Source organism: Chelonia mydas, chromosome 6 (genome assembly GCF_015237465.2).
Source record: "Chelonia mydas isolate rCheMyd1 chromosome 6, rCheMyd1.pri.v2, whole genome shotgun sequence".
Lineage (NCBI taxonomy): Eukaryota > Metazoa > Chordata > Testudines > Cheloniidae > Chelonia > Chelonia mydas.
The window spans coordinates 39572481-39591010 of record NC_051246.2 but is presented as its reverse complement, the minus strand read 5'-3'; the positions used below and the strand labels follow the sequence as shown (position 1 = coordinate 39591010).

Below are 18530 nucleotides of genomic sequence, written 5' to 3'. Positions count from 1 at the left end.
CTAGTCCAACCCCCTGCTCAAAGCAGGACCAATCCCCAATTTTTGCCCCAGATGGCCCCTTCAAGGATTGAACTCACAACCCTGGGTTTAGCAGGCCAATGCTCAAACCACTGAGCTATCCCTCCCCCAATAGGTGTTGGATAGGTGTGGGAGTCCCAGGGGGCCTGTCGGAGACAGGGGTGTGGACAGGGGTTGGGGCAGTCAGGGGACAGGGAGCAGGGGGGGTTGGATGGGGGTGGGGTCCTGGTGGGGCAGTTGGGGCAGGGGGTCCCGGGAGGGGGCAGTCAGGGGACAAGGAGCAGCGGGGGTTGGATGCGTCAGGGATTCTGAGGGGGACAGTCGGGGGTAGGAAGTGGGAGGGGGTGGGGGCCAGGCTGTTTGGAGAGGCACAGCCTTCCCTACCCGACCCTCCGTATAGTTTTGGAACCCCGATGCGGCCCTCAGGCCAAAATGTTTGTCCACCCCTTACTTAGAACCTCCAGGAGTTGCTCAGCCCCCTGCAGGGCCCAATAACAAAAATTGCTAGAGAAACTTCTGTAACACCGTATTATTTGTATTACAGTAGCACCTAGAGACCTGAACTAAGATCAGGGACCCAATGTGCTGGGTGCTGTACATACACATAGTAAGAGACAGCTCCTACCCTTGAACAGGTTTGAATCTAAAAAGACCTGATAGATAAAAGGAGGGAGAAATGAAATATTACTAATGTCACTTAGAAAAATCCTTTTGTTGTGGTACCTTAAAGCAACTCATGTTTGTTAGGAAAAAAATATATTGTAATATGTAAACAAATTCTGATCCCTGAGGGCCAACTTTACTAGGTTTCTTAATGAAGCAGCCCAGGAACGAGAGTCTGTAGTTATTCAGACCAGTAAGCAGGTTGATAATTCAACATACATACATAATTTTCACATGTGGTAATTTTTGTTTTCAGTTTCACAGGATAATGGTGTTAAAGGTTACACGGTACGCCCAATTCTGTAATTTCAATTTTTTAAATTTTAATTTGTTGAGAAATTCTCAAAAGTGGTGCGACTCAAACTGTGTCAAAATATTCATGATGTATTCATGTATTTTATTTATATATATGGGGAGGGGAGGCAGAACCTCTGGTGTGTAAATCAACATATCTCTACTGATTTAAATGGAGCTAGGCTGATTTACCCTGGCTGAGGATTTGGCCATGTGCTCGAAGCCATTGAGTTGTACTGTGCTCTTAGCTGCACCTGTGCAACCCCAAGTTCATGGGGGTTGCCCAGGTATAACAGAAGAGAACTTGGAGCTTTAGTCCTTTGCTATGGATTTCTTTGTCAATGTGTTGTTTGTTCCTTCTCTATGAATTGCAGTTTCTCTCCTTCCTCATGGCTTTTTTTCATCCCTTGTACTTTATACTGCTTCCTAATTGACAAAGAACATCACCCGGGGGAAAATGTCACCCAATTCAACGTGCTTTAAATACAAGCATTGGCAGCAGGCCACCTTCGTTTGTGCTGACTCAGCATTACTTTTCACCACAGTACAAAACACGCATTGCAAGTCTGCATAAAAGCCTCCCCCTCTCCCCCATAATACACAAGGAGACCTGGAAGCTCATGCTCGAAGTTAAAGAAGGAAAGGGACAGTGTAATTTGCAAACTTTTTACACTAGTAAACCAGTTTAGTAACTTCAGCACAAACTACACAAAGGTTATGTGTGCATTTGTGAGATGGCTAACCACTGTGAATATAATAATTAAAGGATCTAGTCATATGTGATAACTTAACTGATATGTGATAATCTTCTGAAAAAGATTAAAAACTGGCTAGAGGTTTATGCTGACTTATTTATGAACAAATCTTATTGTGGTTACAGAACAACAGCACCCATAGCTCTTATTTAAACAACTCTATTTCACCCTATAGCAACCACGGACCATGAATAGGGAGCATGAGTAGAATGAGTCCACTGAATGCTCATTATTTATTTATTTTCCATATCCACAGCTAGTAACTTTCTTGTTTAGGTGAAGTGAGCGGACATTTAATTTTCAATTATTCACTATATGAAAACAATTGTTAAATTCTATATTTTCTTTATATGCAAATGGTGCAAGAATTAATATGGCTTATGTTAGTTTGACTTATGAAATGTTCTTTTCATTATGAGGTAATAGCTACATATGTAGAGAGATTAATATGGAATGTGCCCAATAAATGGTCACTGAAATGATGAACAGATCAAACAATGGATTTTTAAAAAGCACATACTTAATCATAACAGTGAAATCAATGCATTAGCTCAACAGAGCTGAATCACCATCAGCCATTGCAGCCAAAAATGCCATGTTTTGTCATTCGCTGACATGCACACTTTCCAATTGGGTTGTTTTACCTGTTTCCTGGTCCGTGTCTTCCCCGTTCTAAGTTTGATGTATCTGGCTATCAATTCATTCCTACCTGAAATGAAGAAGAATTTACAATGAGGGCCAAACAGCCACAATTCTGTAAATGGAGCTATCAAACTGCATGATTTAAAAATATAAGCTCTACAAATATGAGGATAATCTGATTTTTATATAATCTGATTTTCATTTATAGAAGTGGCATTCATCAATATTTTTATCATTTACTTTTCTTTCCCTAATACAGTACATTACAGACAAGATATGTGTATATAAATAAAATATAATCCTACTTGAGTCCTGCAAACACATTAATGGAAACCTCAGCTAGACAGTGAAAATTTGAAGACACATGTCCCAGTGACTGTGCAGCTCCCTAGTGGCTGTAATCCTCAATTCCCACTGTGTTAGGAAAGGGTTCCCGCTTGCTGTGGATTTCTCAAGTTCTGCTCTGTGACTTTAGACAGTCACACAGGCCAAAATTTTCAAATGAGAGTTTATAAACTTGGACATCTAAAGGAGCAGATGATTTCCAGAGGATCTAATGCCTCTACAAATTCTAAGCGGAAAATCTGGTCTCTTCTTTAGGTCTCCTACTTTTGGAATGCAGGTGTGAGCATTTTGGCCTTAACTACTCTGTGTCTGTTTCCCGTGTTTAAAATGAGGCTCAGAAAATATATCCACCTTGCCGAGGTTTTGAGATGATTAGATAATTACTTTGTAAAAGTGCTTTGAGATCCTCCAATGAAAGAAGCTACGATTCTGATTCAGCAAGGTACTTGGGCACACACTTAACTTTAAGCAAACAAGTTCTTGCATTTACCTGCTTAATTGAGGACTGTCAGCACTTACTTATTATTTTAAAACTCTAGTTCGGTTTGAAACATACTCTCTGAACACAGGATTTCAAAGTCTAAAGTTGGTCTGCTTTCTCAGCCAGAGAGCAGGGTGTTTAATGAAAGTAAAGTTTTCTATAAAAATCTCCCTCCTAAACATTACTGACATCAAGGTTAATGAAGTTTCTATGATGGCCTATTCATTTTCACTTTATATTATATAATCTCTATTTTACTTCTCACCATGTTGAACAAATGTTATGCTAACTTAGAGTCATATTTCTGTTAAACACAAGGTAAAGTAAGCAAGGTACCAGTGACAATGAGAGGATTTAATTTAAGAGGTTTTTTTTAATTGCAGGTTGAAGACTATGGTATTAGAGACCTTAAATCTCACCACCTTCTGGGTCACTTTGAAGTTAACTAGGAGGGTCTCTGACTAGAAGGTGCAGGTAGGTGTTATGTCCATATCAGACAAGTATCCAAATTTGTATTGGTTTGCTGTTGTGGGGGCAGATACAGACATTTTTAAATAAGGAACCTACATTGGAAGGAGCACCTATTAAATGGAGCATGTAACTAGGGCCACACACAAGTTTTTGGGGCCAGGGTAAAATCTAAAACTAAATCACCCACCCCAAAAAATTATCAGTGCAAAAACACTGAGGGAAGACTGGAGAGGGGGAGCATGTCGGAAAGAGAGCCTGCCTCACACTAAGCTACTGGCCTGTGGGGCTGGGCCTGGCTCCACACAGGTGTTGCAACCTGGCACATGGGATCAAAGCACCACGCATGATGGGGGGTTGGCAGCCAGACCAAACTTGAGTGAGAGATACGTGACTCAGTGCACGGGGTTCCGGTTGAGCCAAATTTGAATGGTGCTGTGACCCTGTGCTCCAGGTCATGAGCCCATTTACTCAAATTCCATGGGCTTGGGGGTCCTCGCAAACAGTGAGTCCAGGGGAAACTACTCCTTTTGCCCACCCTCTCTGGGAGGTCCTACACATAACACAATTATTTAACTAGCCAGGAAGGGGAAATGGGCCACTATGGTCTAGTTTTGCTCTGAAGCACCAGTTCATGGAGAAAACAGCACTAAAGTGGAAAAACAATTAAAAGATCATCCAGAAGTAAAAGGTGGGTGAGTGGTCAAGAGCCTGAGGCCTGAGCAATGGGAAAGAGCAGGGAAAACACAAATAAAATAATAGTTCCAACACACTATATTGCAGATGCACCAGGTCAGCAGCTTCAAGCAACCTTCCCGCAATGGTTTGGTACCCTTACACATCCATATTGTCCCTATAATATGTATTAGGGTAATACAGTGAGTGAAAACTGCTGAGAAATGAAACGAGAACAAGGAGGGTGAAGGATTATCACTGCCTTTAATTAGGGAACATGAACAGTGCAAAGGCTCTGGAACCTGGCAAACTTCAGGGTGCAGTGTATGGTTTATCTGCTTGGCCAGAACTTAACAGAGCTAATCTGTCCCTCAGTGTGACAAGCTGTGAGGAAATTTTACTTGATTTAAGTGCACCTTTTGTTTAAACTAGGGGAGGTGCCCTGCTGTGGAGGCAATGGGAGCCACGTATACATCTTTCAATAAACACATGAATAAAATACTCAGGCCCAGTTCTTCAATGCAACAAGGTAGAAAAAGTTGCCCTAGAGGGACAGCTGGTGATTCCCATCATGTAAGAAAATCCTTAGTGTAAAAACAGTGTCACCAGCTCTACAGCCCCACATTCTGCATTCCTGACAGGCTTGGTGTGGGGGTAGAGTGCTCTCATCAATCCTCAGCCAATGAAGTAGTCTTCATGAGATCATGGCAGTTGGCCTAAGTCACACTTGAGGAAGGAGCTGTTAAACAACTTCAAAAGATATATTTGTATCACTGTGTGTAAATATATTTAAAACATGGCCCTTTACTTATCTAGAGTGAGTTTTTATACTAGGATTAGGCATTGCCTTGAAAATGGAGCTTAGAATGAAAATGGTGCTGGTATCTAGGGGTTGAAAATTTTACCCAACACACAACAGCTCAAGAATTAAATCTAGTCACCTGGCCTAAACTCACCAGCACCCCAAGTCATTCCCCCGTTCTAAACTATCACCACAAGCTACATTTTCCTTGATCAGAGTCAGGGTAAAGGCAACAGAAAGATGGCTTAGATCCATTGAGCATGAACTGAGCAGAGCTGATTGAGCCCTAGCTGCCACCTGCCCTTAGGAAAATTTCACTAATCAATAAGCATGAACAATAACACTACTTAATACACACAAATTACACATTCACTGCATATCTAGAATTACAACCCCTCAATATTAACCAAATTGTTGAAGCTGAAATGCAGTAGTTCACATGAAAGAAATTTTAGCCATTTCTATTATTTCATTTAAACACTGTTATAATCTGTACATAATTCTCCTCTGATCTAATATTGCCACACCCAAGTATTAAAACATAAGATTTTTTAAAAATTGTCATGATTTTTAAGTCAAAGTTGGTTTGAGCGTTTAGTAGTCATGTTTTCAAGCTTTTCTCCTCAACCATGAGGACTAAAAACTTTTCTTTTTAAATGAAATTTGTCATATAATCACCTGACGGGAGCTGAAGCTTTTCAAAAAAAACCCCACCAAATATTGCAAGGTTAATACTCAAACGCTGCCCCTAATCTGACTCCCATCTGCACACAAGCTAGCTGGCCCATCCCAGGGCCTTCACAGTTTGGTTGTTCTGTCTCATGTTAGGATAGCTTGATTCTTGCATGAGTGTCATTACTTGAATGTAGTAATTTGAGCTAACAGTTGTATGTAGTGAGACAAGCCCTAAGAGACAAAGCATACAAGATGACCAAGACCTTACAAATCTTCTAATGGCCATAGTTTTCCTCCAGGGGAGAAATGATCCCCAAGTCTAATCAGGGAAAAAGATACTTCAGCCTTAGAAGTCTCAGTAACATACCAATATCAGTCTAGCCAGTGTTATCTGAGAAGCCTTAACTAACTAAGCCTTTCTTAGGCTCCACCTGTAAAATAAACATTGCCTAACACATGAAAGGAACTAGGATTCTCCAAATAAAAGTTTAGAGACTTTGTGTTATCTGCCAAGCAACACATTCTCTCTTTTTCCAAAATCAGACTGGGTCAGAAACTGACCAAAGAAAAAAGCTTCTCTCTTGACTGACATGGAAATGGAGGGAATTTTAAGGAAGCAAAGGCAGGACAGGACACTCCTAAAACACACCCTGTCTTTGTGAAGTAGCAAGAGACCGAAACAAAATGGGACTCAAGAAACCACCTACATCAGACATTAGAAATCTTAGGAGTTGCAAAGTGTCCCTGATTAAATATGTATGTGCTTCTCCAAGAAGAGTACGTTTGTGGTACTGTTTTCTCCACCCTTCTCCTAAAGGTGAAAAATAATATATATGGAGATTGCCAAGTGGAAAAGAAACCTCACGCTCATGAACTGGAAATGTTCTATTCCTTCTTGTCTTCTGTTATGAGCCAGTCTCCTCCTTGGAATTTTTTGGTTCAGGTATCAGACAGTCTTGGGAAGGTGCCCAGTGAGATAAAGCACATCTCCAGAGCAGAGGAATCTTACTGAGCCTATTCCAAGGGATATGAAGAACTGGAGGAAAAGCCTCCCTTCCTCAGAAAGGACCAAGACTGTGGGGGATTAAATTTCATTTTTTTTAAAAGAATGTTTGATGTGGGTTTGTTTAAAAAAGAAAATCCAGGCTCATAGGCTTCTTCCATAGCCACCTGTAAAATAAGCTCAATTTAAAAAAAAAATTACAAATTGTCCATTGGTTGATACAGTGGAAGATACATTTTAAAACTAGAGCAATATTTTGTACTCATTCTAGAAACTACTTGGAAAATGGTAGCATATCAAACTTTTCTCCCTGCAGAGTTAGGAAGACATCAATGCATTAGTTATATTTGGAATAAATTTGAAATATTTCTTTCACAGCCATGAGGGTTAGTGACTTTTTATTTAAATGAAAGATTAAATTACATGGAAGTTGACAGCACTCAATCTGAAGAGATTCCTATTCTCCATGGGAAAGCAGAATTTTCAAATCCTTCTGATATAAGCATGCTTTACAATGTAAAGAAAACTCTTAATAATTGTGGCACCAAGCAGACACTGATATTATGCAGCATATATTGACACACACAAAATGAATGGAGCAACATTCTGTTTTCAAAATATTTTTATCTTAAAATAGTTGTGAAAAGAGTATTTTCCATAATTCACACTTCAGCTGAAAGTCACACACTCACACTGAAACTATGGATGCTCAGCTGCAGATCCTCAGCTGGGGTAAATTGCCACAGAGCTATGACAATTTGTACCAGCAGTGGATCTGCCCCATAAACTGGCAGGCCAGGTTTCATTCCACTCTCTAGGCATGATCTATCATTCCAGTATTATGTTAAAATCCCGTCGAGTTACACCAGCGTAAAACTGGAAGCAACACAGGGATAAACTGTGCCCTCTAGCTTTATAGCTGCAGGGCAGTGTGGAGTTTTGCAATTCCTTTATTTGGAAAGTTAATGACACAAATTAAAACACTGCACCCAAAGCCCACAATAATAGCTGCCTTCAAAATGTGTGTACTAATAATAAATAATATATTAAGTACAGAAAATTAAACCATTTAATAACTTGAAAATGGGTAGTGAATTAAAAAAAGTTCTCCTATTCAGTAGCAAAATACAAGTAGCTAGAATGAAAAAATATGCAAACTTGAGATTCCTCTTTTTATGTGACTATATAGTGTTAATTTCCCCAAATAACAAACGGTATTTCAGATACATGCATGGGTATTGCTCTGTGTTTAAAACCTCATTACAAACATTTATCTACAAAGATTTCATACCCAAAACGGTATTCTCACCATGGCCAGGATTTTCAAAAGTATCTAGTGGTTTTTGGGTACCTGAATTTTTGACTGCCCAACCAGAAGCGCCTACGGAGGCCTGAATTTTAGAAGTGCTGAGCACCCAGCCTTAGACCAAATCTTGTTGTCAATGGGAATTTTCCTTGACTGAGGACACAGTGCCAAATCCTGATCACCTTATGCTAGACCTCTTACAAACTTCACTTGGACAATTCATGTGAATAAAGGAAGCAGGATTTGACCTCTTTGTTTTGTTGTGCAGGAGGGCCTGCTCCAGATACCACTGAAGTTAATGAGAGTTTTTTCACTTACTCCAGTGGGAGGTGGATTGGGCTCTATTTGCGGTTTTGCTCTACAAGAGCTTGATTCTGAGTACACCTCATTGATGTCAGTGGGAGTTGAGGGTGCTCAGCACCTCACATAAGTAGTCAGCACTTTGCAGGATTGAGCCCTGAACTTTTCCACTCCATTTTGCAAGCACAAAATGAAGCTCTTGGAGCATTTGCCCAAAAGTTTATGTGATGTTTTCTAAAGACATTGTAAAGCTAAATTAACTAACAAAAAGTGTCTTGGAGATAAAAGAGCTGTAAAAGTCAACAACTGGTTAAACAGTTTAAACGCGTTAGTAAGACATCCTCTATTTAAAAGTTATGGGCAAATCTATTTTAAGCTTTTAAAAATACTAAGGGCAGGTGTTTAAGTCATCCACATACTGAGTTTTAAGAAGGCTTAGAGTAGGGGGTTGGGCTCTGCTTCCTATGCAGGCAGCATTTTGTTCAGACAAGCTTACTGCAGAAGGTCATGTGACATAGGCCAAATAAACAGCATCTGGGGATTTTCAATTACAGACCTTCACCCAGCATGCCTGCACTGTAATCTCTACCAGATGAGGCTCAGGCCTCACTATTTTCAATAATTCACACACTGTGTACACATAACATGACAATAAGGGCATTCATGCAACCGCCTGATTCGCACATCAAAGCTCCCAAATGGCCAGCTGTAAGCATGCTTACTGCTGAATAATTCATTCTTTTCACAGGCTTGAAAAAACGCTCAGCAGGAGTTGGCAAGCTTGTGTTCTTTCCTGTGTGGTATGCTAAACTCAAATTTTGAAAGAGGTACAGGCCCACTAAAAAGAGTCAGAGATCCAACCATTTGAATATACATTTGTAAGCATTCAGATGGTCGATTTAAAAAAGCAATCAACTAAACAAGCTAAATTTCCAAGTGGAGGAGAGGGAGATAAGATGAAAAAGCATACACATTTCTGGGGCAGGTGTTTATTAAAAATAAAACAGCTCTTCTAATGTAAGATTTCTGTATTGCATAAATCATACGAATATGAATATCTCAGGCTCATCAGATGCTTAACAGTTTACAAATTCAACGAACTTAACATTTCCATATATCTAGCATAGTTTTTTTTACTGTATTACAACATGGGTTTTATTTCACTCGTACATAAAATACGAAATATGCAAAATCACGGAAGCCAACCTTGAAAGTCCTGAGTAGGGTTCTCATACGACTGGACATAAATAAGTCCTTTCTCCGTTTGAATTTTTAACAACTTATCTGGAATTTTGCAGCTATATATTTCTAAGCATTCAGCTCACTATGTCTTTTGATAATACTGACAAAATAGTGCACAAAATTTTGCAGATTCTAATTACTTTTTTGCTGTTACTTTTATATATACTAAAGCACTATTTCGTAAAGAAATAGCCTGCTCCATAATATTAAGTTTTCTTATCTGTCAATCAACTCCAGAACCAGCAGGATCAGCTAGTCATGACCTCCCCTCATAGCAAACACATGCTGCTTACCAGCTGTGGACTGTGTATTTTTACACCCTTTTCTCTATCATTCAGAATGGTTTCCTCTTAATCACAATAATCCCAAAAGTGCTAAAACATATCAATCGTCCTTTAAGCCCTGCCTACAAAAGGCCAGCCGTCCTGCCTTTATAGGCTTGTCCAACAGCAGCTGATACTTCATTCAACTACAAATCCAATTTAGCAGTTAACAAGAGGTTTAGCATCACTGGAAAAATATTGGTGTTGATCCTGTGCTCTTAAGTCAGCAAATATTCCTCTGCCATATTGTTTTGCTTTTTCTGTCATATTTGCATTTCAGATGAATTTCCCAAAGGGACTCCAACAGAATGTAACCTCTGAGCTGACAATATTTATAGCCAATCAAATAGAGATTTTTCAAATTCATTTACAAGTTACAGAAATATAAAGCTATTAATATTCCAAGTGTTTACCAGTTGTAACATAATTATTCACTCAAAACCATACATCACATTTCATATAGATTAACTGTACAAAAATTATTTGCTATATTCCTGTGGTGAAGTAATCTTTCACTTTTATATGGAAGATAATTTAAATTTCCAAATTATCTGATGAACACAATCATTTAAATTCACTGCTTTTGTTTGTTATTTAAAGAGCACCAGAAATACACACAGTACTTCACAAAACAAAGACAGAGTCCGTGTCCAGGGAGTTTACAATTAAAGGGCCAGAATCTGAAATGCCGTTCTGCAAATCAACGGGATCACATGCTTAGGTCTAGATTAGCACTTCACAATGTGAGTTGGGGCAGCGCATAGTTGTGCTGCCCTAGAAACAGAATAGGGACCTGCTTTTCCCTGGTTCCACAGGGAAAGTAATCTGCACCATACCGATACCTGGCAGAGACCCAGTCATTCCTCTGTGCTCACTGATCATTGCAAGGCTGAAACCAACGTTATGTCCATGCCTCTACCTGTGTCCTCTCTTGTGCAGACGGGGTACAGTGGACTAATGGCTGCTTTCTCCTCTATGTTGCAACCTGTGTAGTCTGCCAACATAGTGAAGTAATGGGATGTCTTACATACCCTTATTCCCTCCATAGACACACAAGCCAGCTCATGAGTGAACCCAAAAGGATGTGCAGAATGTGGCCCTAAATTTATACAGGAACAACAGGAGGAAGAGATAGACATAGGAAGGAGTTGTGAGAACACTATGATCACGGGGTACTTAAGGTGGTTGCCATTTGTGTCATGAGAGTCATCTAGTTAGTTTTTATATTTAAAAAAAAATAAGATTACAATAAGCCTTTAAAGTTTAATTATATGCAAATGAACTGCTAGGAAAGTGTACTGTAAAAATGAATACCCCAGCAAGACAGGAAAAGGACAAGGCCCAGGAAATAGAATAATAAAATAATTCTCCTGGGTGTTAATGGACTAATATCCATAATGTAATGAAGTTCTAATACAATTATGTTCCTAAAGAAAAGAGCCTTTTGTGGTTTTTGGTTATTTAAAAAAATCCAAAACCCCAATAATCTCAGATTTAAGCAGAAACACAAAATAATTTACAAAGCAAAAGGGAAATGACCTAACAGGAACATGGAAAAATTATCCTTTTAATATTAGGCCTTGCACTCAATAGCTTGTTATTTATCCCAGCTTCAGTTTTAAAGACTTAAAAAAAAAAAAATAACCACAAACACATCTGGTTCAAAAAGGTCTTCCGTGACACAAATGAGATTCATTGGACTTTGCTTGGCATGTTTTCAAATCATGGAATATTCCATACAAGCAATGTTTATTTCATGTGGGTTTCAAATTTTATTCTTTTCTTTTGGGTCTTTAAAGCACACCCAGAATAAATATTTCAAAGACAGCAAAGAATGGTATAGGGATTTTGAGTTTGTTTAAATGCCAATTCATTAGATTAATATTTTTTCAGTGTCCCAACAAAAGAAGCATTTATAATTTGCCTGGCTTAATTAAAATACAAACATGACAACAAAGCTATATTGAATTTCATTTGCCACCTTGTAATTATATAGTTTGCTACATACTATAAACTGTATTTTATTACATCCATAAAAATGCATTTAAAACAAATGGAAAATTTATAGGTTTCAGAATATACAATGAAAGAGAAAGAAATCCCCAAACCTGCCCTTTGCACCTATCTGGATCTGCTACACGATGTTTAACAGATTATATAAAACATAAATGTCCTTAATCTGACATATTAAAGAAAAGAGCTATTATTGTTTTTGTTACTATGATAGGAAATCTTAGCAACCTAGTTGTGAGCAGCTTACGTGATATTCATGTTACCTTAGTGTACACAGAATTATTGTATTGCTTTCTGTAGTAGTGCTGATATTCCATGGCACAAACAGCTTCAAAAACAAGACGACTTTTGACCAAAGCTACTAGTAAAAAGTCTGATTTCGACAGAAATCTTTCAAATATACAGACAATAGACTGGCTGACCTGTCATGCATGATGGATGAGTTAAAAGGATTAAAAACCACTATTTGCATCACAATAGATAAAAATTAGCAAAATAGAATTTCTCAGTAGGTGGTTTCAGTTCTGTTTGTTCCTTGAGGAAAGAGAAGGTCCATTTTTAGAGGAATTACAGTTGATTTAAATAATATTAATTTGCAGAGGTTAAATTTTAGGTGCGGCTTTTTCTTCTGTGGGTAGTCCTTAAGAATGATGAAGTAAATGTCATACTAACACTTAAAAAAGCAACATTTTTAGCTCCATATGAAATATTTAAATTCTGGGGTTTTTTTAACATGACAAAATGTTTTAAGATTATATTTAAATTGTATATGCTGGTTTTTGAAATTCGCTCTTTAATCTTTGCACATATACAAACTGCACATGCAAGAAAGCATTAAATACCAAGGTATGTAAACTGACCATAATGCAAATCTATTCATTTAAGAAACACTCATTCAGTTATTGTAAAGTTTGCACACAGTGCTTCCTTGAGTTCCAAACCCGTGATTATGACTCAGCTGCTGAAAAAGGTGAGATGTTCAAAATAATGCACATGTATTTCTTTCACCTAGATTTATAGCACGTGGTGGTAGCTTCTACAGATTTGAAAGCTCACAGCACAAAACAGCATAACGAAAGGCTTGCTTTTCACTGTAACTTCAAGAATTAACATTAACGAAAGAGAAAATATATATGACTAAGATAACAATGAAAATGCATACGGTATGGAAGTGCTAAAAGTGTTGATACAACAACAGAACACACCCACTAGGGTGAAGCGAAGACTCCTACTGAGGCCACTCCTGCAGAAGGGAATAAAACAGAGGAACTCAGGCCTGTACTAAGGTGGTTGTGAGAAATCTGTCCTTCCCCCAAGATTGGTCAGTTAAATACGAGCACACATAGTTTCAAAAGTAATGGAGCATGGATGACGCATACAAAGGTTTAGCAGCCAGTGAGCAGCAGGTTTGAAAAATAATGTCATTGCACAGCCAAATCTGTCCTTGCACATATGTTTACACTCCCAATGGTGATCCATGGTCACTCTAATTGGTAATACATTCTGCTGTATATTACAGTGACATTAATGCAGAACAGAGTCATGGCATTATGGAGGTAGATTTCTTCCAAGGACGATATTACAAATGGAAAAAACTGTGACATGACTTTTCAGTTCAGCATTTACTATAATGAGATTGTAAGAGAGCTGGTCACTTCCCTTGTTTAGTGATTCCAATTCTGACCAAATGCAATAGCTCTTTAAACAAGGTAAATATCAGATGCCTCAGCTAAGGACTGTTATGTCTACCTTATTGCTCTGGGGGTTGGGGTGGGGTGTTAATTTACATAAGATTGATGACAGTGTGAGTTGCCTTCATTTCCAGCTCCTCAGATTCTATAGTCCTGGCTGTTGCTCACAGTTGTTTGCAAAAGCTGTTTATTTAGCTTATGAATTATTTGGTGTAGTGAAGATGTTTTGTGTTCACAACAGGTGCAAAGAGATATTTAAACATACCTTATGTCAAGTGTTTTGGACTCCGTTTACATGTGATGACAGGTTCTGACAACATATGGGCCAAGTTGAGAAACATTTGACCAAGGTATGAAAGATACTGGGAATTATCCAACCCTTGGTTTTCTAGTTATTTCACAGGCAAAAGTAACATCTTGTGGAGATTTTACAGCTAGAAATATAGTTCTAGCTTCAAGTATAAAAAATATTTGCTCCTATTTATGAACCTACACGAGAGATTCACAAACATACTTAAACTAGGGAATATTTCATCTCTTTTATCCTAAAGAGAAAAAGGTTAGACTTTGTCTCTACTTCCATGTACACTATGAGCCTTTCCAGGATAATTCTCTATGTCTGCTTCCTTAATACCAGCCCTACACCATTAACCCCATCTTGTGCCATCCGATATAAAATAAGCAGCTGCAAGGTATCCCTGGACGTACTGCAGGATTCCATCCTGAAGGGAGAGGATTGACCCTTTTGTTACTTAGGTAAGGAAACTTAATGAGCTGTTGCAAAACTCAAGATGCTACTCCCTACTGTAAAGTGTGGCTGTGAGAGTTAGCACTGCCGAGCTAAGTAACTAATATTAAAGAATTAATATTGCATTGGAATGTATTTTGGCAAGGACTGAAAATGTTTCTCTATACCTGTTAGCTACGTTGAAAAATACCTGCATTTCCACACCCCTTTTCTCAAAGCCAAACTCCCGATAGCCACACCTCTTGTAATTTAAAATAATACACAAAGAATGTAATTGTTTCCAAATAATGTATTAGAATCCCCTAGTTTGTGGCTTTCTCACAGAGACCTACTCAGTAAAACAGCAACATGAAAGATCAATGCTATTTCCCACATGATATATCTCCCTTCCACTTGCGTTCCTTTCAGCATGGTTATCACACTAAATGGTTTTAGCAAACAGTAACTAAAAATCCTGACAGCAATAATTGATGTTTCAAGATGAGCGGAAGGATTCCATTTAATAGTTTAGATGTGCCTTACTGGGGATGGGGTGGCGGTTGAATCAGATCAAGGACAGATGATGGACTGTTCCAGTATAATCACCCTCGTTATGATCACCAGAACTATAGTAGTTATGCTGGCAGGAGCTGCAAACATGGTCACCTTATTTAACAACAACATCAACAATAAAGAGGAATTTAAGTATAAATGCAGAGCTTTGGAATGGCATTATACATCTATATAGATAGGTCAGTTACAGATCTTTTGTCCCTCTCAGTTTGCTCCTGTAACCTTACTTTTTACTTACTTCGTCAAATAATATAGTGACTTGCAGCCTTATTGCATATAGTGATGGGGTTTTGTTTGTTTTTTAAACCTGTGGTTTGTAAGTTTTCTAGGTATTTTTCCTCTTGGAATTTGACACTTTTTAACCTCAAAACCAGTTAGTAATCAAACAATCTAGAACAGAAAAATTAATCCTTCCACCTCCTTCCTTGCTCCCCACTTGCTCTTGCGCGGTAGTAATCTGCTACTTGTTCCTCTATCACACACTGATTCACCTGTGCAGAATTTTGGCTCCACCCATTCTCTTCCCCTCTCTCCACCCTCTTGCTTACCTTTATGCACCACACCCAGTGAGGTTGTTTGGGGCCTGAGAGGCTGTGTGTTAGTCCCACTTATGCCCCTGCATGGCTGCACAGGCCAGAGCACAGTCTAGCTCCTTAATCAGAATCTTACACATTTTAGTACTAAAACAGAAGGTCAGATTGACAATGATTCTAGTTACACTAGTGTAAATCCAGAGTAGCTCCATTGACTACAGCAGAGTTACTCTGGATTCACAAGGAGATTGGAATCTGCTTCATACATACCAGATTAGTATGCAAGTCTGCAAATATAGGAATAAAGATCAAGCTACCTTGCCGTGTCCTAGCATACAAACCAATGCATATACTTATTTTTTAAGATTAAAGTATGCACTTAGCTTTGCAAAAATACTTGTTTTACAAACATCTATACACTTTATCATATTACATTTCAATTTTTATTACTGTGGTATGTACATGGGTCATAAACAGAGCTGCTCTTTACATTTCTCCACAGATTCCATAAGAATTTTACTAGTGTGTCCATTCTCTTCCGCCTGGAAACAGAAATCTATCCTTAAATATAGTGTGTTGTCTGGCAGAAAGAGCAACTAATAAAACAATAGATCTATCATCTACAGCTTAAGAACGTATTGTGCCAGCCACCGCTTGTACCTAAGCCACTGATGTACAATTCCTAACATGACACATTTTAGAACACACTAGGTTTTCTATATTGGGAGATTTAAATAAATAAATATTTCTATCCATAGTTCTCCCAAGGCATCCTATATGATGATGGGTAGAACTATCATAGTATACACGTATCAGGGGGCTGAATTAAGGTTGCACAGTCAACCTTAATTTTGGCATTTCCCTACATTAGAAGGCTTAACTTTACAATATTAACATTCTTTTAACACTGCATGTGTACACACACGTACACACACAAGTTTGAACCACGGTTTGATTCTCTTTAGGACATAAAAATGAAATAAAAACATGCTTAGTTACCTTAAAGGCTCACAGAAGCTTATATAAAGGCATTACAAACAAGAAATTTAAAACAATATATTTATTAAGAGCAAAATGAAAGATTGTTTCTGGTGCTGTTGATACAGTGATGAGTTTTCTGTTGGGAAAAATTTATAGTTACGTTATTCCTGTCAAGCAGGGTAGTGAGCCACAAGGATTTCCAGATGCCATGTGTGAAGTTTCTCATTTCCCCAACTATAGCGAAGTATGCTGTCACACTAATGCAAACAAGCCTTTAAAAAGTACCTATCATTAAAACATGTGTGGCTCAGTTGCCTGGACTTCAGAAGAACCACGGCTTTCTTTAGAAAAAGTCCTCTGGGGGACTGTACCACAGTGCTCTCGTAGGGCCTAATCCTGATCTCATTGCTGCAATACTTCAGGATGTGTCATGTCCCTTAATGCATGCTTAACAGCACTGGTGGGGAAAGTTTGTCCTAGTGACTGGATTTAACGAGGGTACCTCTGGCTTTCAGAAAGTCAATCGAAAGGATGGAAGGACGGAAAAAATAATTCATAGAACAAACTGCAAATATGATAATGTGAGTTTAAAAGGGACCAGCCAAAGATATGCTGAAAACTGTTCTAAAAATCCCTTCAGACCTCAGCTTTCAAGTCTCTTGTTATGTGTGATTACAGTTTGCCACCCAAGAACAGAACTACCTGGCACTTCCCTGAATCACAGAGATATTGTAACTCCAGTGTACAAGAGACTGAACTAAACGCAGAGGTAAACAAACAAGCAATGAGTCAGCGGAAACAACAGGCCCACAAGAAATGGATATTCAAAGGCAAAGACCATCGCCTCCTCACGTGGAAAGAGACACCCAAGGAAAGTGACTTATGACTATTTGGGACAGCTACACTGTCAGACATGGAGCTCACAAATGAGTGAAGTAGCTACAGGATCGCTGTAATCAATGATCTTTCCAAGAGCAGATGAGATTTTGCCTACCAAAGCCTTCGACATGAATGTCAGAAAATCTAGGACAAAGTATAACATTTTATAGTTTCCCCACATTTTAAAAATATATTAGTTTCATGTATTTAAATGTCTAACACAACATTTCTAAAGGGGAGGGACTGATGAAGGGCCACAGAGGAATGAGGCCATATTTCAGTGCTGGTGCTTATTAATGAAGAGTGATAGTCATGTCCTCGAAGCAAGTTTAAAACGATGTTGAATCGAACATCTGGCGAAAAAGGAAAGTTAAAACAGGAGGAGTAGTTCAAAACTGGAGCTATCCATTGTGACTCCCATCTAGGAAGCCAGCAGCAGTCAGAGATTGAATGAGGGCACAAAAACCTGGCCTGGGAATAAACAGAGAATAAAACATAGGAGCTCATGAGGCAATAGGGAAATGGGGTGACTTGAAGTAACTCACTGTTATTGTAATAAATCCTGTTCAGCTTCCCAAGCATTTCTGCACCTGCAAATTCTTACCAACACTCTTTCCAGTCAGAGTGCAACATAAACCTCAGCTACCAAAAGGACATGAACACTCCTCAGAGCATTATAATAATTGGATGCAAAGTAAATCCCGTAAATGATGTTTTCTTAATCGTATCTCCTATCAGATGCATTGGTTGCTGTTGGTATATAGATGTTTCTAAATGAAATATCTATATAGTAAGTAATAACAAGAAAAAAAAATCTCAAGAAGTTCCCCATTTCAGATTAATGCTTCAAAAGAAGGGGACTGATTCCTTCCCTGTGTGTGCAGGCACAACTAAGAACAGTAGAGGCGTTCATGGTGTTTTCCATTAATTATGTCTGTGGGACTATGTACAGTGTCCATATCTTATAAAAAAGAAGTATTGCCAATTGCAAATGTTTCCACGCACCGAAACAAAGGACCACTCTGTGTGGTGAAACACCTTTTTACGATGCAGATAGTGCATATTGTTGCCTTGTTCTGGCATTATCGATCAGCATAACTAGCCCTATTGAGTACCCAGCGCATTCTCCTACCTAGCAAAG

At 38.6% G+C, this 18530-nt stretch overlaps 1 protein-coding gene across 7 annotated transcripts in view; it reads right to left on the bottom strand.

Annotated features, from left to right (window-relative positions):
• The window catches only part of TEAD1 (TEA domain transcription factor 1), a 210260-nt gene that overhangs the window by 63717 nt on the left and 128013 nt on the right, over nucleotides 1-18530 (bottom strand). For all 7 annotated transcript variants that reach the window (XM_037899842.2, XM_043548913.1, XM_037899837.2 and 4 more), the window contains one exon: nucleotides 2375-2439. In XM_037899842.2, coding sequence (XP_037755770.1) covers nucleotides 2375-2439 — 65 coding nt within the window. The remainder of the gene's footprint in view (nucleotides 1-2374; nucleotides 2440-18530) is intronic.